The following is a 19,549-nucleotide window of genomic DNA, read 5'->3' on the forward strand; positions in this document are numbered from 1 at the left end:
TACTACATGATTCCATATGTGTTATTTCATAGTTTTGATGTCTTTACTATATTCTTCAATGTAGACAATAGTAAAAATAAAGAATAACCCTTGAATAAGTAGGTGTGTTCAAACTTTTGACTGGTACTGTAGGTTATTTTCTGTTGTATTCAAGGTTAACGTTACCTTACCTCATTGACTCTCTGAGCTTTTCCGAGACAGGGATCTTGTCCAATTTTTTTCACTTTATCCAGCTCCTCTCTGTCTGTGCGATAGCCCACACGCCTTCTCTCCTACATAGTTGGGCCTGTGTGACCCACTAGAGTCCCGTCTGTGTAGAGGTCACCTCTGATTCTTCCTTCAGCCTTGTCTGATGTCAACTCTCTCCCTGTGCTCTGATGTCAACTTTCTCCCTGTGCTCTGATGTCAACTCTCTCCCTGTGCTCTGATGTCAACTCTCTCCCTGTGCTCTGATGTGTTGTGACTTAAATGTCTTATTAATAGAAACTGGCTTCAGGTTGATCCTCGATGATCAGCAGCAATATCCCACTTGATGTAGCTTCAACTTGTGGAAAGATGTTCCTCTCCTTCAAGGTCAATCTACTGCAGGTCAGTACATCCGTTTTCAGGATGTCCAAATATGGTAATCCAAATACTTGATGAATTTGTGTCCAAAGTGTCTGAGTCTTGGTATGAGTTAGAGAGGGGTCATTCTTCCGTTATTAATCCAGTTGAGATCCTCTGTTCCTAGAAAGCCCTCTGGTTTCCCCCTTAACTTCCTCTGTCACTGAGTATTCCCTTTTGTCCAAGTATCTTCTGACAGCAGAACTTGAACGAAGACAAAACACAGATTGCTCTCCTCCTCCCCACCTGCAAGAGTCTAAGTCCCAATCAATCACTTTATCCCAGCCGAGATGGACAGACAGGTGTGCTGTTGACGCTACAAGTCAGTGAGACAGTAGGTCTTTAGAAAGAGGTGTCTGAGGAGTCTTATCTGGGCCTGGTTAGAGAGAGGACATAATTCAGTTAAGTCAGGGATGTTACGCTTGTTTTTGCTTACCCTGTGTGGATGGTGTATGACCTGGTTGTGTGGACAAACAGATATGGCCGCAATAATGATACTAGGGGACCATGAGGGGAAAATAATGACCCTGTTCTGTTGGAGTTTGTTGGTCATTCTAATGTTTTGAACCGAACTTCCATTGAAACAGTTTTTTTTGATAGGGGTAAAAAAAAAAATATATATACCCCTGGATAACCTTTGAACTTTGACCTCCAGTTCGTTCACCCCTCTTGCAGAGCCCGTTATATAAACCATGTCTTCATTTATGGCCTCTGCTAGACTTATTACACAGTATAGGCATACAGTATAGGCAGTTATTATACCGTATAGGCAGTTCTTCTGTCCCTCCATTTGCAGTTAAGTTCAACTATGGGCTGTACTCTTGTACTCCTTTCCCTCCCTCTTCTGGTATGCAGTAGATATTTAACATTTATTCATATTTAATAGTCATTTAATTTCATCTGAAGCTTGATGATATATGTTGAAACGGTATTACTTTCCTTGGTATTCAAGGGTTCACATCGAGTTTAATAGAAGTGTTGTCCACACAACTTCTCTTGGGAAAAGAATGATAGGTAGTCAAACAGGGGTGTTGCACCTGCCAATCATTAACATGAAATCCATCGCCGTGGAAACCACAAGAGCGGTCATGTTTTAGTGGAGCTGCAGACCGAGTAAGCTTACAAAGATTTGCCATGGTGAAACACAATGATGACACATTATGGTTACAATGAAAAAGATTAAACCATTCTGTGCGCAACAAAGAATTGAACACAAGATGTCATATTGCTTCAATAAAGCTTTTATGGGAGACAACTTCTGTTTCCAAGTCTTCTAAAACACACAGCAGAATGAAAGACCTGACAGTATGGTCTCGTAGTTCAACAACATAACCGCAGTAGGCTATCAGCATGTGGATTGAAGTCATAACCTGTACAACCTTTCACTGACCGAGGTTGAGAAAAGCATCCAAATGTGCCCTCCTGAACTACATTGTCACAAGAGGGCGAGTCAGTTCGGTCCTTATTTATTTCTGTGTAGCACAAACCCACCCAGGCAATGCCAGTAGTACAGTTGGTCTGCAATGGAAATTGAAACGATGATACAAACAACGAATGACAGTCAATTCTGTCTGGGTGTTCTCTCTACTGCCACATGGCAAGAGGTACCGGAGCGGCAAGTGTAGGTCCAAGAGGCTTCTAAACAGCCATAAGACTATCTATGCATAGTCACTTTAATTAACTCTACCTACATGCACATACAACCTCAACTAACCGGTGGAACCGCACATTGACTCTGTACCGGCACCCCCCTGTGTATATATATATTTTTTACTGCTGCTCTTGAATTACTTGTTACTTCTATCTCATATTTGTTTAAACTGTGCTGTTGGTTAGAGGCTCGTAAGTAAACATTTCACTGTAAGGTCTACAGCTGTTGTATTCGGCGCATGTGACTAATACAATTTGATTTGATTGACATCAGCCGAGCTCACCCACTTCCCATGAGTGTCTGATCTCATTGGAGGAGGTGCAGGAGCGACGCCCAACCATTAAACCCCCACAGACACCCCTAATCGTGGCGCAGGGGGTGGTTGGACCTGGACATGTTTTAGAGATCGGAAGACAGGCACACTGACAGAGGCAGACAGACAGACGGACAGACGGACGGACTCCGGCTGGCTCCAATCCCTCTGCTGTCTTTTCATAGCTCAAAAGAAGACGTTGAACCACAGCGTTGGCGAAGGAGATCAAAAGGAAAGCATTTTCATCGTCCTATCGCCGACGCCAGCTTGAGCTGGGAGTTCAGTCTACTGCGTATTCTGATTGAGGCAGGAATTCCACGGTGGCATTTTCCCATCCACTCCATGAGATGCAGGCTGCACATCAACACTCACTCAGCTCTGTGTTGTGGTCCTACAGGAGCAGAAGAACAACATCAATGCAGAGGTAGAAAACAATCACAAAGCAGACACACTAATTCTAACAGACACATTGGTAGACGTAGGACACGAGGTAGCGATGCCAGTAGCAAAGCATATAGAAAAAGGGAACATATTCACAGCCATGGGAGGCGATATCTGGCAGTGTTGGACAGCGTGGTGCACTGACGGGAAGAGGCAGGACCTGGACAGAGTGTTTGGGACGAAGCCCTGGGCCTGCAGCTTGATCACCAGCCTGTCTACAGGACACAGGCAACACACAAGCACATTACCCTACAATCTGAAACTGACAAGCACATTACCCTACAATCTGAAACTGACAAGCACATTACCCTACAATCTTAAACGGACATGCACATTACCCTACAATCTGAAACGGACATGCACATTACCCTACAATTTGAAACTGACATGCACATTACCCTACAATCTGAAACTGATTTCTAAAGCAACTGCAATCACATATTACACCAAAAACAGTACAATCAATGAGAGGTATAAGAGCAATGTCCAGCGCCAAATTTCACAGTATGAAATATACAGTCGGACGTTTACATGCAGTCAGGAAGTTAAAGCTTGGTTCAGACAGGTTGGAGTCATTAAAACTCGTTTTGTAACCACTCCACATTTCTTGTTAACAAATTATAGTTTTGGCAAGTCGTTTAGGACATCTACTTTGTGCATGACACAAGTCATTTTTCCAACAGTTGCTTACAGACAGATTATTTCACTTATAATTCACTGTTTCACAATTCCTGTGGGCCAGAAGTTTACATACACTAAGTTGACTGTGCCGTTAAACAGCTTAGAAAATTCCAGAAAATTATGTCATGGCTTTAGTCAATTGGCGGTGTACCTATGGATGTATTTCAAGGCCTACCTTCAAACTCAGTGCCTCTTTGCTTGACATCATGGGGAAATTTTTAAAAATCAAGACCGCAGAAAAATAATTGTGGACCTCTACAAGTCTGGTTCATCCTTGGGAGCAATTTCCAAACACCTGAAGGAACCACGTTCATCTGTACAAACAATAGAACGCAAGTATAAACACCATGGGACCAGGCAGCCGTCATACCGCTCAGGAAGGAGACGCATTCGGTCTCCTAGAGATGAACGTACTTTGGTGAGAAAAGTGCAACAGCAAAGGACCTTGTGAAGATGAGAGAAATGTCCTCTGGTCTGATGAAACAAAAATAGAACTGTTTGGCCATAATGACCATCGCTATGTTTGGAGGAAAAAGGGGGAGGCTTGCAAGCCGAAGAACACCATCCCAACCGTGAAGCACGGGGGTGGCAGCCTCATGTTGTGGGGATGCTTTGCTGCAGGAGGGACTGGTGCACTTCACAAAATAGATGGCATCATGAGCGAGGAGAATTATGTGGATATATTGAAGCAACATCTCAAGACATCAGTCAGGAAGTTAAAGCTTGGTCGCAAATGGGTCTTCCAAATGGACAATGACCCCAAACATACTTCCAAAGTTGTGGCAAAATGGCTTAAGGACAACAAAGCTAAGGTATTGGAGTGGCCATCAAAAAGGCCTGACCTCAATCCCATAGAACATTTGTGGGCAGAACTGAAAAAGTGTATGCGAGCAAGGAGAACTACAAACCTGACTCAGTTACACCAGCTCTGTCAGGAGGAATGGGCCAAAATTCACCCAACTTATTGTGGGAAGCTTGTGGAAGGCTACCCAAAACGTTTGACCCAAGTTAAACAATTTAATGGCAATGCTACCAAATACTAATTGAGTGTATGTAAACTTCTGACCCACTGGGAATGTGATGAAAGAAATAAAAGCTGAAATAAATCATTCTCTTGACTATTATTCTGACATTTCACATTCTTAAAATGAAGTGGTGATCCTAACTGACCTAAGACAGGAATTTTTACTTGGATTAAATGTCAGGAATTGTGTAAAACTGAGTTTAAATGTATTTGGCTAAGGTGTATGTAAACTTCTGACTTCAACTGTATATGTTACAGTACATCCATCACTGTTTTGAGGGTAGACCAGGGAGTTTTATAAGTAGGTGAGGTTGTTATGGCAGTAGCAGGAAGTTTGAGGGGAATTTACCTGGGCAAGCAGCCAGAAACACACTGACCCCCTGCTCCTCCATTTCCTCCACAACCTGCCACAACGGAAAAACACAGTGTGTTACACAACACAGTATGGAATATCTCTTGTTCCCTTTCCCTGTCTCATACTCGCTGTTATTTGTTTCAGGTAATGGCTGTTTGGGCTCACCTTACAAAGTGCTTTGATTGACATAGAGTCTATGAAGATGACTGAGCTAAACTCTAGCACCAGACAGTGCCTTGCGCCTTGCATTTGAGGTAAGGGCTGGTTCTCAATGAGGGCTGCATTCTCCAGTTGGACACGCTGCATAGACTGTTTTCACAAAACACACACACCCACACACACTTGCTAATGTTCGTAGACTTTCACATTGCATGAATTGCAGCTGTCAACCTACAGTAAGTACGTGAAGGAATGCACAACTATGCAGAAACAAACAGGTTCTGCGCTGAGTTGTAGTTTATGCTATATTGTCTGGGTTGAGTTGTAGTTTATATTATATTGCTTGGGTTGAGTTGTAGTTTATGCTATATTGTCTGGGTTGAGTTGTAGTTTGTTATACTCTCTGGGTTGAGTTGTAGTTTATGCTATATTGTCTGGGTTGAGTTGTAGTTTGTTATACTCTCTGGGTTGAGTTGTAGTTTATTTTATATTGCTTGGATTGAGTTGTAGTTTATGCTATATTGTCTGGGTTAAGTTGTAGTTTATGCTATATTGTCTGGGTTAAGTTGTAGTTTATGTCTCATAGCATGTAGCCTACCTACCTTTCTGAGAGAGCTGAAGAACAGCTCAGCATTTGCAAAGTACAGCGGGTTGGAGCAGGAGAATACAGTAACTCCAGGAACCGGCCTGGCCTGTGAAACACAGAGCAGAGCAGGGTGTTGTTCATCAGCAGCACAGCAGGGACTGGTTAGTGAGTTCAGGTGAAAGGTTTCTCAATGGTTGTCATAAAGGTTACCTCAGCATAGAGACGTAGGTCCCTGTAGCAGTCCGTCCCAGGAATATGACCCAGCACTGCACTGTGGGAGCTGGGAGAGCGATCAAGAGACAGACAGACAGACAGACAGATGAATACAAAAAGACAAAATGAGAAAGAATAGACGTGAATGATTTTCCATAGGTGTTATGCGAATCCCACAACATGCAAGCCACCTAACGAGTAACCGACACACTCACAGTTGAGTCCTGTAGACGACAGTGATCAGAGAGAGGGCCAGAGCAGCAGCCAGGCCAAGATCCAGGTTGAAAATCAGGGTGAAGATCAGGGTGAACACCCACACCAGCTGTAGGGAGAGGGACACAGGAAAGTCCCCGGATTAGAGGCCTATCTGGGGTAATCAGTGATTACAAAATGGATGATGGATGTTATATGGAGGTTGACATACCAGGTCCAAACGGTCAGATGCCCAGAGCACTGGGACTTCCCGAAACTGACCCAGAATTCCTTGCAGATTTACCACAATGACCACTGCTAACACTGCCTGTAACACACACACACATAGAGACAGAGCAACAAGTATAAACACTGACAAACACAAAGGCAGAGAATGAAACAGAAGCATATGAACACCAAAACAAACAAATGAACGCAAACACAGACAAAACATCTGATTTCAGTGTTAGAGAAGGGAATGTAGAAGGTGTTATAAATGACTTGAGTACTATTGGCAGCTGCTCAAAGAGATGTCCAATCTTCAGCAAGATGGTGAGCATCATCAGAGCAGAGAGAAGCCCAGCCGCCTGTGGACAGGAGGAGCGAGGGGGAGACATTAGAAAAGAGAGAGCAAAAGAGTGGGATGCATATAAGTGAGGGAAGATGTGAGATTAAGACTTGACCCCGTGCCGGTGTTTAGCACACAGCCAACTATGGACTACATATTCCCCACGGCAGACCAGGGTTCAATTCCAGAGCCAGGCTTTACATTGCTGCATCCCTCTCACATGTAATACTACAGTATGTCTATCACAAAGAACAATTCATTTGTTCATTTCCTGGTTGCAAAAATGTGAATACTTCACCCAATTTCAGTTTATGTGACAAAACATGGGGTATATTGTGTAGAGAATCATTTTAACATCTAAACTGCTGGGAAATATCTTTTCCCTAACCAAAACACTTTGTATTTGTCAGCTCTTTGAAGCTGGTGTATAAAATCGAAAGTAAAAGATACAAAAACATAGAAACGGGAAGCATAGAAATAGTGCACATTGAACAGATCTACCACTTCTTCGACTTCCTTTCAATGAGAATGACATAATTTTGTATATACACTGTATGTGGACACCCCTCTCAAATGAGTGGATTTGGCTATATCAGCTACACTCGTTACTGACAAAAGTATGTGGACACCCCTCTCAGATTAGTGGATTTGGCTATATCAGCTACACTCGTTACTGACAGATGTATAAGATATAGCACACAGCCTTGCAATCTCCATAGACAAACATTGGCAGTGGAATGGCCTTACTGAAGAGCTCAGTGACGTTCAACGCGACACCATCGTAGGATGCCACTTTTCCAACAAGTCAGCTCATCAAATTTCTGCCCTGCTAGAGCTGCCCCGGTCAACTGTAAGGGCTGTTATTGTGAAGTTGAAACGTCTAGGAGCACAAAAGCTCAGCCGCGAAGTGGTAGGCCACACAAGCCCAAGATCACCATGCGCAATGCCAAGTGTCGGCTGGAGTGGTGTAAAGCTCGCCGCCATTGGACTCTGGAGCAGTGGAAACGCGTTCTCCGGAGTGATGAATCACACTTCACCATCTGGCAGTCTGACTGGGTTTGGTGGATACCAGGACAACGCTACCTGCTCCAATGCATTGTGTCAACTGTAATGTTTGGTGGAGTAATGGTCTGTGGCTGTTTTTCATGGTTCTGGCTATGTCCCTTAGTTCCAGTGAAGGGAAATCTTAACGCTACAGCATACAATTACATTCTAGATGATTTTGGGCTTCCAACTTTGTGGCAACAGTTTGGTGAAGGACTTTTCCTGTTTCATCATGACAATGCCCCCCGTGCACAAAGCGAGGTCCATACAGAAATGGTTTGTCAAGATCAGTGTGGAAGAACTTGACTGGCTGGCACAGAGCCCTGACCTCAACCCCATCTAACACCTCATCGCTCAACACCTCTTGTGACGGAATGGAAGCACAGCAATGTACCAAATTCCAGCTTTAAAAAGAAAAAAAGAAAAGTCTACCTGAGTTTTCACCCCAATACTTTCTTGGACCGTACTGCGTGACAACGAGCAGCTGACGGCAAAACAGTGGAACATCCCTCCAATTGTGTTGCAGAGTCCTATCGCCAACAGGTCCTACAGCAGGAAGAGACCAATTATAGCAGTGAGAGAGAAATTGGTCCTCCTAACAACGGAGTGAATATAGTGAGTCCATTAGGAGACCATGTGAGAGCTCATTTTTCTGTTACCTGGTTGCTGTCTATGGCGTAATCATGTCTGTGTGCAAACATTCTGCCCATGGAGGAGGTAAAGCCAAAGCCCACCACAGCCAGGGACAGAGCAGGACCAAACAGCTGTTTGGCCTGGGCTAGAGAGGGGAGGGCTGGGGGAGACAAGCTGGAGCCACGGAAAGAGAGAGGGGACATACTGGGAATTTCATCATATTTCTGTATTCAGCCCATGTAGCCTGTGAACATAACATGGTAATAACTAAAGTTTTATGTCACAAGTAAATTCATTTGACATGGCACAAACAATACGACGAGAGACAGTAGGACTAACCCAGTGGGTATGTGTCCTACTACCTGGACACCATGTTGTCCTGACAAGTCCAACTGCACTGACAGGAAGGTGGCCAGCGTTATCTGGATAAAATGAAGAGGACAGAGGAGACAGAGGACAGAGGAGATGAAGTCATCACACTGGAACAGTCTTCAACAGAAAGACCTTTATGCAATTCTGACTCATGTCTGACTGTGTGTGTGTGTGTGTGTGTGTGTGTGTGTATCTCTACCAGCACTAGCTCCCATGGAATGGGCATGGGTAGCTTGGTCTTGAAGAGTCTATTCAGCATCTTGCCTCCCACCAGGATCACCATGGAGATGGCGGAGACAACCAGCGTCCCAGGCGTTGCGTTAGTCACTCTAGACAGCACATCAACCAGCGTCTGACACACACCAGGGAACAGGGATGAAGACAGGGACACACACACACACTGTAACCGGTTTCTCACACTCCCTCTGTCTCCTACGCACACACACACACACACACACACACACACACACACACACACACACACACACACACACACACACACACACACACACACACACACACACACACACACACACACACACACACACACACACACACACACACACACACAAAGCTCACCCAGCCTACAGCCAGGAAACCGCTGTGTCTGTGGGTCGGGATGCCAAAGAGTAGAGGCAGCTGGTAGATGGTGATATGAAGGGCTGCCGCTGTTGTATAAGCCACTCACCAGGGGCTGAGACAGCCAGTGACACACATCCCCTCCTCTCATCAAGAACAACACTATCTGTAGAGAGGGACAAGTAACAGATCTAGCCTGTCATCCTAAGATGTGTGTGTGTGTGTGTGTGTGTGTGTGTGTGTGTGTGTGTGTGTGTGTGTGTGTGTGTGTGTGTGTGCGTGTGCGTGCGTGCTCTCACCTGTATAAGGCCACAAAGGAAGGTAAGTTGTACTGCCACACACACTCGAGCCATCCCTCCATCGCCCTCCCGCTCCTCGACACCGTTGCTAAGCAACTCCACGTTGCCCGTCACAGTGCCAATCATGATAGAGAGAATGGCGAAAGTACCTGTGTGCCCGTCATGCATGGAAACGCACCGATGTCATATTCAAAGCCTTGCACTCGTTCCTCGCTCAGGCTATCTGAACTCAAACCCACATTTCACTCATTCAGCACTTACTGAAAAGAGAAGAAAGCCCGTGAAGGAATTGGATTATGCCCACCCCTTCAGGTGATGAGAGTGACGCAGAGGTCCGTGTTAACACTCACCCACTGAGAGGTGTCTGGACGTCCCAAAGATGAAGTAGATGACCGACGGATAGAAAGAGGTGTAGAGACCAAACACAGGCGGCACCCCGGCCAGCAACGCATTAGACAGGCCTTAGGGGGGGGAGAGAAACACAGAGAGTGAAGCGTCTGGCCTAAAGCAGACATGAGCGGTAGGTATAACCAGGTGCGTATCAATCTCATTCATATCTGTAGCTGCAGGTAGTCAGTGGTACCTCCGGGTAGGTGCATGATACCCACACTGACGCCCGAAATCAGGTCTCCGATGGCGTTGTCTCTGAGGGAGTAGCGGGGCAGCCAGGAGAGGACAGGAACAGATGACAACATACAGCTCTTCAGCCTGGGACCAGAACACCTGGGAGAGGAGACACAACCAGAGCTGGAGTTCAATCCTAAATTCTCTGTTGAATTTGACAGGTATAAATATGTAGGCCAAATAAAACAATTGTTAAAATATAAAAAGGAAATGTAATATTTTAAAGAAACACCAACAATGTGATATTGTCCCTCATAATAATATACAGTATGTCCCTTCACGATGCCCCAGACTACTGGGGGGTGGGGTTAACATTCACACCACAATGGAAATATAGAGCATGAATGCCGCGCTGGAGCAGCAAGGCTCCACTGTCACTCACCAGCATTCTGCCTTCACCCTCTCCCAAACCGACCGGGACTTCTTTCCCAACCGCTGACCCAGTATATCCAACTGTGCTTCGTCCAGCATGGCTGTGTGATCAGGCCGGACCGGATTAAGAATAATACTGTCCATCTCGAAGTCAAAGGCTCAGTGCAGGAACACTCTCCAGCACTGCTATATAAGGACGGTCTGACTGCTGCCAATTTTCCATTTGCCAATTTCTCTCTATTTTGTGTCTGAATAGTTCAGTGAGCCAGTTTAGATATAATTAGAGTGAAAGTGCAAAAGAATAGCATAGCAATTAAATAGAAAAATAACCCGACCGTGTGTGTGTGGGAGACTAAATACTAGGTGAAGACAAAACCTGTACACAACTATGTCCAGAGAGAATGAGCAGGCTGATGTCATGTGAGTGTGTTTACCGTACACCACGTGTGCCGGGGAGGGTGGAGTGAAGCCTTGAACTCTGCTCAGAGCAGCGGGCAATCCGCTCCCTTCCCCTCAGCGATTCAACGCTGCTGAAAACTTCCTTTATCGTGGCTCGCATTCAGACAGAATGGCATCCGAAGTAGTGCACTACACAGGGAATAGGATGCCATTTGGGACGGAACCAAAAGAGCCCTGGCTTAAAAGTAGGGCCTTTCCCAAGAGGGAGAACCCAAGCAAACTCCTTGATATCCTGGCCCATCTGCAGTTGATTAAACAGCACACTGTCACATTCACAGGACTTAAGCTATCTAACAAACTAATGTATTGTCGAAATCCTACAACCACTAGTATAGTTAAGCAATAAGGCCCGAAGGGGTGTGGTGTATATGGCCAATATACCACAGCTCGGGCTGGTCTTAGGCACGACACAACGCGGAGTGCTAGGACACAGCCCTTAGCCATGGTATATTGGCCACATATCACAAACCCCTGAGGGGCCTTATTGGTATTATAAAATGCTTACCAACATAATTAAAGCCGTAAAAAGAAAATGTAAATGTCATACCCATTGCATACGGTCTGATATACCACAGCTTTCAGCCAATCAGCATTCAGGGCTCGAACCACCCAGTTTATAATGGTTGTTGGATTACAAGACATCAGCCTGTACTACACTGAACCAATCCCTCACCGCCTACAACAGTGTGGAGACCTGAGGAAAACATTCCACACACATATGAAATCAGGGAAACACAAAACTGTAATACTCTAATCTTTTAGGAACCGTTAACAAACACAGATTGGGAGTGGAAATGCCCCTGATTACATTTGGATCATGAATTATTCCTTAATAATTCCATAAGATCTTGTCGACAGTGGGGACTGGATCTATCTGGGCCCGTTCCATGATACATGGTCCAAGAAGCACTGTGAGTCACGCGTGTAAGTGAAGTCAGATGCCTCTTGCTGTAATAAACTAAACTCGGCTCCGCATCGGATAGCATTATCAGTAGGAGAAGGGAAAAGTGAGCTGGTATACAAAGTCCGGTTGTATTTCAGTGTCTGTTGTTCCCGTGTGCTTTGGAATGACAGAAGGAGCGAAAAGTTATGGAGAACGGAACATGTCTCACGGACTGGATAAAAATGGATCAAACTGACTTCCCTTCGAGCCCAACCAGAAACGAGTAGTCAACTATGTCATGGTGTGACTTTCAATTGGCATGATAAAAGGTGGACATAAGTAGAACATCCCATGATTTCACTAGCATTTCATGTCTTATCACAAAAATTAGTAGAGTAGAGTTGGTACAGTAGGCATATTATAATAATTATATTAATTATAGTTATACATACTGTACCAACATGCTCAGGGAGCAGTTAATTATTATTTTTTTAAACAAGCTCAAAAACTATCCTCTTTTAAAATTCTGATCCCCTGACATTTGTTTAAAACATTGCAGCGGTTTCTCTGGAACTTGAGACAACGAAAGACAACAACGTTGTGATGGGAATGAAATGATGTGAATCTCTGGCCCCTTAGCCTGATGCCACCGGGGATGTGCCTGCCCGTGGTCTCACAGAGACGACAGGGTTATCACAGATTGTCATCCTGATGAAAAGGTCCAAACGAACATCAACGCCTCGGCCCACCCGTCTCAAAGTCCACTGACATCCGATACCCACACGTGACACCATGTCAGTCAGCACGGGGGGGGGGGGGGGGGGGCGTGTCTGTGGAGTAGCTTAGAGGTGTGTGAGTATGAGTGTGCACCACTTTTGATGATTTTGTAGGTGTGGGTTGATTCTTCTGCTGTACTGATATGCATAAAGGTCTTGGGATAAAGCATCTTAGGCTCTCAAACGAGCCGTGCATTATAGCCATTTGCCACATCACATTGTAGAATATAAAGTGACATAATGACTAGAAACAAATTCGCCCAAATAATTCTGACACAAATGGAGACATTGAAAAATGCTTTACCCAAAAGTCTCAGGAGAGAATTCTTGCCAGCCTTACATTATAAACATTGACACATTAGATCAAACATGAACTTTCTTTATATCATATAAAGTGTAAAGACGACTAAACGAAATGCTATAAATCTTATGATTTTGAGAGAGAAATACAGATGTTTAAATTACCATGTCTTGGGAGAGAATGATTACCAACTGGCAATGGGACCATTTGCCACATTATAACTACTGCAACAAACATGAACTTAGACAGACTTTGATTAGCATATCAGGCTACATAAAACTCTACCATCCAATTATTCGGAGTTTTAACTCGGTATGTTTTTTTTAAAAATCTGTTATTTTTTTGTTGATACGTTTTAATCTGATAAATGACCTCATTTAACCCGTGCTACACTGTCTCAAAGCCTCACCCCCAGATCCAGACAGCCAATAAGAACAAACAAATTCTTAACACGTCACACACACACACACACAAATGTTTAGTACTCCAATCACTGGGCACACTAACATACAAACGCTGAGAATAAATGTGCTTTAAAAGCAGTATCCCTGGACTGAGTTAATCAGAAAGGGTTCAGAATATCTGCACATAACCATGGTCCTGTTGTGGTCCTTGGTGTGCCATCAAGTCGGTCAGTACTGGACAGTAGTGCCGCATTTTCAGAAGGACCGTGCCTGACCACCGGTGCAAGTGCTTGGACTTGATGGAATTGTGATGCAACCAGAGCTGGACCATTGTCCCGGTGAGTGGTCAAGTATTGCCCTAGTTAATAGCCATGCTGTGGTCAGTACTGAGTCGCTGCTCTGGGTCACGGTGTAGTGCGGTCAGTCAGTACTGGATCTGTCTCAGCAGCAGCATGAGGTCTCGGACGCGTTCAGCGCGGCTGTGGGGGGACTGGTGCAGCGGCAGCTCAAAGAAGGAGAAGGTGAAGCTGCGAGAGAAGCTGAGGTTGGTGACGGGTCTGAGTGGGGGCAAGCGGGGGGCACGGGGGAGCCTGTGCTGGGGGGGCACCCTGCGCCTCACCCTCACGGCCCTGCTCCCCTCTGTGGGCGCTGTGACTGGGGGTGAGGGGACAGGGCTCCGGACACCGACACCCCCCGACAGGTGACGGGGGAGTTGGGGGGGCAGGGGTGTGGGGAGAGGGGCGGGCGGCGGCGGAGGGATGCTGGTGAAGGAGGATTCGGATAGGGACAGTCCGCCCCACGGGGTCATGCTGTCCGGGGGAAGGTTGGCGGAGGTCTGGCCCGTCTGGGTGCGCTTCCTCCGTGCGGCCTGAGAGGGGCGCTGGTGGGTTGTCATAGTCGGCTTGGCTGTGGACGAGGGGAGATTCTTCCATGTTGAACAGACAAGTGAGTTCTCAAACAACGAACACTGTCTTTCCCTAAGGACATCATTGCACGCGTGATTAGAACTGCAGAATATGTCATGTGACTTTTTTTTAAAACCACGACGCTGGACGCTCCTCTCTCTTTTCATTTTATCAACAAAACAAAAACAATAACAACGGCGCTGGGGGCCGAACAGTGGCGCTGTTTCCCCCTTCATGGATTTCAGCTTTGAAGTACCTCCGTTTCTCACTGATATACAGTTGACATAGGGCGAGGTTGTCTTTGAATTTGTATAGTAAACAGTTTTAGAATTGTATGTAAATGTCCCAGCAAAGTATTCAAGTGTATAAAAGTGTTTTACTAAATCAAGCATAGGCGACACACTGACTGTACAAAACATTAGGAACACCTGCTTTTTTCATGACATAGGCTGACCGAGTGAAATGATCCCTTATTTATGTCACTTCAATCCACTTTTATTAATGTAGATGGAGGGGATGGGAGACAGGTTAAAGAAGGATTTTTAAGCCTCGAGACAATTGAGACATGGATTGTGTGTGTGTGCCATTCAGAGGGTGAATGGGCAAGACAAAAGATTTAAGTGTCTTTGAATGGCGTATGGTATTAGGTGCCAGGCGCACCGGTTTGTGTCAAGAACTGCAACGCTGTTGGGTTTGTCACGCTCAACAGTTTCCCATCTGGCCAACTTGACATAACTGTGGGAAGGATTGGAGCCAACATGGGCCAGCATCCATGTGAAACACTTTCAACACGTTGTAGAGTCCATGCCCCTGATAAATTGAGGCTGTTCTGAGGGCAAAAGAGGGTGCCACTCAGTATTAGGAAGGTGTTCCTAATGTTTTGTACACTCAGCGTACAAAGGGAATCATTTTTCATGTGGATTTCCTTGCTCTAGTTCTTGCCCTGTGTCTCTCGGTTGATATGATCAAGTGTCTGTGTGTTGACAGAGGACAAAGTCAGAGGAAAACAAACACTTGAGAGCCAACAGAGAGGAGCGGAGTGGAGAGAGGAGACAGGAGTGGAAACACGGAGTGGAGACAGGCGAGGAGACAGGAGTGGAGACAGGAGTGGAGACAGGAAAGGAGACAGGAGTGGAGACAGGAGAGGAGACAGGAGAGGAGACAGGAGTGGAGACAGGAGTGGAGACAGACGAGGAGACAGGAGTTGGAGACAGGAGTGGAGACAGGAGTGGAGACAGGAGAGGAGACAGGAGTGGAGACAGGAGAGGAGACAGGAGTGGAAACACGGAGTGGAGACAGGAGAGGAGACAGGAGTGGAGACAGGAGAGGAGACAGGAGAGGAGACAGGAGAAGAGACAGGAGAAGAGACAGGAGAAGAGACAGGAGAGGAGACAGGAGAGGAGACAGGAGAAGAGACAGGGCAGGAGACAGGAGAGGAGACAGGAGAAGAGACAGGAGAGGAGACAGGAGAAGAGACAGGAGAAGAGACAGGAGAAGAGACAGGAGAGGAGACAGGAGAGGAGACAGGAGAAGAGACAGGGCAGGAGACAGGAGAGGAGACAGGAGAAGAGACAGGGGAGGAGACAGGAGTGGAGACAGGAGAAGAGACAGGAGAAGAGACAGGAGAGGAGACAGGAGAGGAGACAGGAGAAGAGACAGGGGAGGAGACAGGAGAGGAGACAGGAAAAGAGACAGGGGAGGAGACAGGAGAAGAGACAGGGGAGGAGACAGGAGAAGAGACAGGGGAGGAGACAGGAGAGGAGACAGGAGTGGAGACAGGAGAAGAGACAGGAGAAGAGACAGGAGAGGAGACAGGAGAAGAGACAGGAGAGGAGACAGGAGAGGAGACAGGAGAAGAGACAGGGGAGGAGACAGGAGAGGAGACAGGAGAGGAGACAGGAGCAGGTCTCTTAGACCAGTTAGCATTGACACGGACTGATAACGTTAACACTGATGTTGCAGTGTCCATATTATATGCCAGCACTTTTCTTTATTGGAAAGGCAGTATGTCTGTTCACTGCATGCTGCTCCTAATGAGCATCTTCAAATAGATACTGGATTGGAAGTTTAAAATAGCAACACAAGGGGGCGTTTTCTTGTTCTTGTTATCTATTTGAAGACGCTCCCTAGGGGGTCTCCTCCGTGACCCCGAAACCCCGAAATGGTCGCGGAGTGTGTCAATTCGTTAGTAGGCAAAGGGAAGATGGTCCTCCCCTCTTCGATAGCCTCCTTAAGGCGAGGAGGCACAAGTGCATCCTACCGGATTACTTCACAGAAGAGTGAATATCTGCCACACGCCTTCAGAATCAGCTGTTGTATTCTCTCACAAGTAAATTCATTTGACATGGCACAAACAATACGACGAGAGACAGTAGGACTAACCCAGTGGGTATGTGTCCTACTACCTGGACACCATGTTGTCCTGACAAGTCCAACTGCACTGACAGGAAGGTGGCCAGCGTTATCTGGATAAAATGAAGAGGACAGAGGAGACAGAGGACAGAGGAGATGAAGTCATCACACTGGAACAGTCTTCAACAGAAAGACCTTTATGCAATTCTGACTCATGTCTGACTGTGTGTGTGTGTGTGTGTGTGTGTGTGTGTATCTCTACCAGCACTAGCTCCCATGGAATGGGCATGGGTAGCTTGGTCTTGAAGAGTCTATTCAGCATCTTGCCTCCCACCAGGATCACCATGGAGATGGCGGAGACAACCAGCGTCCCAGGCGTTGCGTTAGTCACTCTAGACAGCACATCAACCAGCGTCTGACACACACCAGGGAACAGGGATGAAGACAGGGACACACACACACACTGTAACCGGTTTCTCACACTCCCTCTGTCTCCTACGCACACACACACACACACACACACACACACACACACACACACACACACACACACACACACACACACACACACACACACACACACACACACACACACACACACACACACACACACACACACACACACACACACACACACACACACACACACACACAAAGCTCACCCAGCCTACAGCCAGGAAACCGCTGTGTCTGTGGGTCGGGATGCCAAAGAGTAGAGGCAGCTGGTAGATGGTGATATGAAGGGCTGCCGCTGTTGTATAGCCACTCACCAGGGGCTGAGACAGCCAGTGACACACATCCCCTCCTCTCATCAAGAACAACACTATCTGTAGAGAGGGACAAGTAACAGATCTAGCCTGTCATCCTAAGATGTGTGTGTGTGTGTGTGTGTGTGTGTGTGTGTGTGTGTGTGTGTGTGTGTGTGTGTGTGTGTGCGTGTGCGTGCGTGCTCTCACCTGTATAAGGCCACAAAGGAAGGTAAGTTGTACTGCCACACACACTCGAGCCATCCCTCCATCGCCCTCCCGCTCCTCGACACCGTTGCTAAGCAACTCCACGTTGCCCGTCACAGTGCCAATCATGATAGAGAGAATGGCGAAAGTACCTGTGTGCCCGTCATGCATGGAAACGCACCGATGTCATATTCAAAGCCTTGCACTCGTTCCTCGCTCAGGCTATCTGAACTCAAACCCACATTTCACTCATTCAGCACTTACTGAAAAGAGAAGAAAGCCCGTGAAGGAATTGGATTATGCCCACCCCTTCAGGTGATGAGAGTGACGCAGAGGTCCGTGTTAACACTCACCCACTGAGAGGTGTCTGGACGTCCCAAAGATGAAGTAGATGACCGACGGATAGAAAGAGGTGTAGAGACCAAACACAGGCGGCACCCCGGCCAGCAACGCATTAGACAGGCCTTAGGGGGGGGAGAGAAACACAGAGAGTGAAGCGTCTGGCCTAAAGCAGACATGAGCGGTAGGTATAACCAGGTGCGTATCAATCTCATTCATATCTGTAGCTGCAGGTAGTCAGTGGTACCTCCGGGTAGGTGCATGATACCCACACTGACGCCCGAAATCAGGTCTCCGATGGCGTTGTCTCTGAGGGAGTAGCGGGGCAGCCAGGAGAGGACAGGAACAGATGACAACATACAGCTCTTCAGCCTGGGACCAGAACACCTGGGAGAGGAGACACAACCAGAGCTGGAGTTCAATCCTAAATTCTCTGTTGAATTTGACAGGTATAAATATGTAGGCCAAATAAAACAATTGTTAAAATATAAAAAGGAAATGTAATATTTTAAAGAAACACCAACAATGTGATATTGTCCCTCATAATAATATACAGTATGTCCCTTCACGATGCCCCAGACTACTGGGGGGTGGGGTTAACATTCACACCACAATGGAAATATAGAGCATGAATGCCGCGCTGGAGCAGCAAGGCTCCACTGTCACTCACCAGCATTCTGCCTTCACCCTCTCCCAAACCGACCGGGACTTCTTTCCCAACCGCTGACCCAGTATATCCAACTGTGCTTCGTCCAGCATGGCTGTGTGATCAGGCCGGACCGGATTAAGAATAATACTGTCCATCTCGAAGTCAAAGGCTCAGTGCAGGAACACTCTCCAGCACTGCTATATAAGGACGGTCTGACTGCTGCCAATTTTCCATTTGCCAATTTCTCTCTATTTTGTGTCTGAATAGTTCAGTGAGCCAGTTTAGATATAATTAGAGTGAAAGTGCAAAAGAATAGCATAGCAATTAAATAGAAAAATAACCCGACCGTGTGTGTGTGGGAGACTAAATACTAGGTGAAGACAAAACCTGTACACAACTATGTCCAGAGAGAATGAGCAGGCTGATGTCATGTGAGTGTGTTTACCGTACACCACGTGTGCCGGGGAGGGTGGAGTGAAGCCTTGAACTCTGCTCAGAGCAGCGGGCAATCCGCTCCCTTCCCCTCAGCGATTCAACGCTGCTGAAAACTTCCTTTATCGTGGCTCGCATTCAGACAGAATGGCATCCGAAGTAGTGCACTACACAGGGAATAGGATGCCATTTGGGACGGAACCAAAAGAGCCCTGGCTTAAAAGTAGGGCCTTTCCCAAGAGGGAGAACCCAAGCAAACTCCTTGATATCCTGGCCCATCTGCAGTTGATTAAACAGCACACTGTCACATTCACAGGACTTAAGCTATCTAACAAACTAATGTATTGTCGAAATCCTACAACCACTAGTATAGTTAAGCAATAAGGC

The 19,549-nt window shown here is 46.4% G+C and overlaps 2 protein-coding genes across 3 annotated transcripts; both read right to left on the bottom strand.

Moving 5' to 3' along the window:
• Positions 1-2,446: 2,446 nt before the first annotated feature.
• LOC139416346 (solute carrier family 26 member 6) lies at positions 2,447-19,144 on the bottom strand. The gene is made up of 18 exons (XM_071164867.1): positions 18,752-19,144; positions 18,329-18,468; positions 18,096-18,206; positions 17,746-17,894; positions 17,452-17,616; positions 17,052-17,204; positions 16,820-16,902; positions 8,490-8,637; positions 8,263-8,376; positions 6,728-6,805; positions 6,451-6,546; positions 6,242-6,348; positions 6,024-6,093; positions 5,830-5,919; positions 5,234-5,377; positions 5,063-5,117; positions 3,105-3,223; positions 2,447-2,958 (listed from the first exon to the last, which is right to left on the bottom strand). The coding sequence occupies exons 1-18, from the start codon at positions 18,883-18,885 to the stop codon at positions 2,929-2,931; spliced, it is 1,986 nt and encodes a 661-aa protein (XP_071020968.1). The 5' UTR covers positions 18,886-19,144; the 3' UTR covers positions 2,447-2,928.
• On the bottom strand, positions 8,663-11,098 carry LOC139416348 (prestin). Of its 2 annotated transcripts, XM_071164869.1 has the most exons (7): positions 10,720-11,098; positions 10,297-10,436; positions 10,064-10,174; positions 9,714-9,862; positions 9,415-9,580; positions 9,035-9,187; positions 8,663-8,885 (listed from the first exon to the last, which is right to left on the bottom strand). In XM_071164869.1, the coding sequence occupies exons 1-6, from the start codon at positions 10,851-10,853 to the stop codon at positions 9,177-9,179; spliced, it is 711 nt and encodes a 236-aa protein (XP_071020970.1). In that variant the 5' UTR covers positions 10,854-11,098; the 3' UTR covers positions 8,663-8,885; positions 9,035-9,176. The 2 variants fall into 2 exon arrangements, with proteins under 2 accessions (XP_071020970.1, XP_071020971.1); XM_071164870.1 differs by lacking the exons at positions 8,663-8,885; positions 9,035-9,187; positions 9,415-9,580 and having other exon boundaries at positions 9,730-9,973.
• Positions 19,145-19,549: the final 405 nt, after the last annotated feature.

Source organism: Oncorhynchus clarkii, chromosome 9, assembly GCF_045791955.1.
Source record: "Oncorhynchus clarkii lewisi isolate Uvic-CL-2024 chromosome 9, UVic_Ocla_1.0, whole genome shotgun sequence".
In the NCBI taxonomy this organism is placed as follows: Eukaryota; Metazoa; Chordata; class Actinopteri; order Salmoniformes; family Salmonidae; genus Oncorhynchus; species Oncorhynchus clarkii.

What these genes read in the sequence shown, in the direction of transcription:
- LOC139416348 (XM_071164869.1), bottom strand. Translation starts at nt 10,853, where the DNA reads ATGGACAGTATTATTCTTAATCCGGTCCGGCCTGATCACACAGCCATG. An exon ending in TATCATGCACCTACCCGGAG is followed by an intron (nt 10,175 to 10,296) that starts GTACCACTGACT and finishes CCCCCCCCTAAG; the next exon opens with GCCTGTCTAATGCGTTGCTG. An exon ending in GTCCAGACACCTCTCAGTGG is followed by an intron (nt 9,863 to 10,063) that starts GTGAGTGTTAAC and finishes ACGGGCACACAG; the next exon opens with GTACTTTCGCCATTCTCTCT.
- LOC139416346 (XM_071164867.1), bottom strand. Translation starts at nt 18,885, where the DNA reads ATGGACAGTATTATTCTTAATCCGGTCCGGCCTGATCACACAGCCATG. An exon ending in GTCCAGACACCTCTCAGTGG is followed by an intron (nt 17,895 to 18,095) that starts GTGAGTGTTAAC and finishes ACGGGCACACAG; the next exon opens with GTACTTTCGCCATTCTCTCT. An exon ending in AGATATCGCCTCCCATGGCT is followed by an intron (nt 2,959 to 3,104) that starts GTGAATATGTTC and finishes CTGCTCCTGTAG; the next exon opens with GACCACAACACAGAGCTGAG.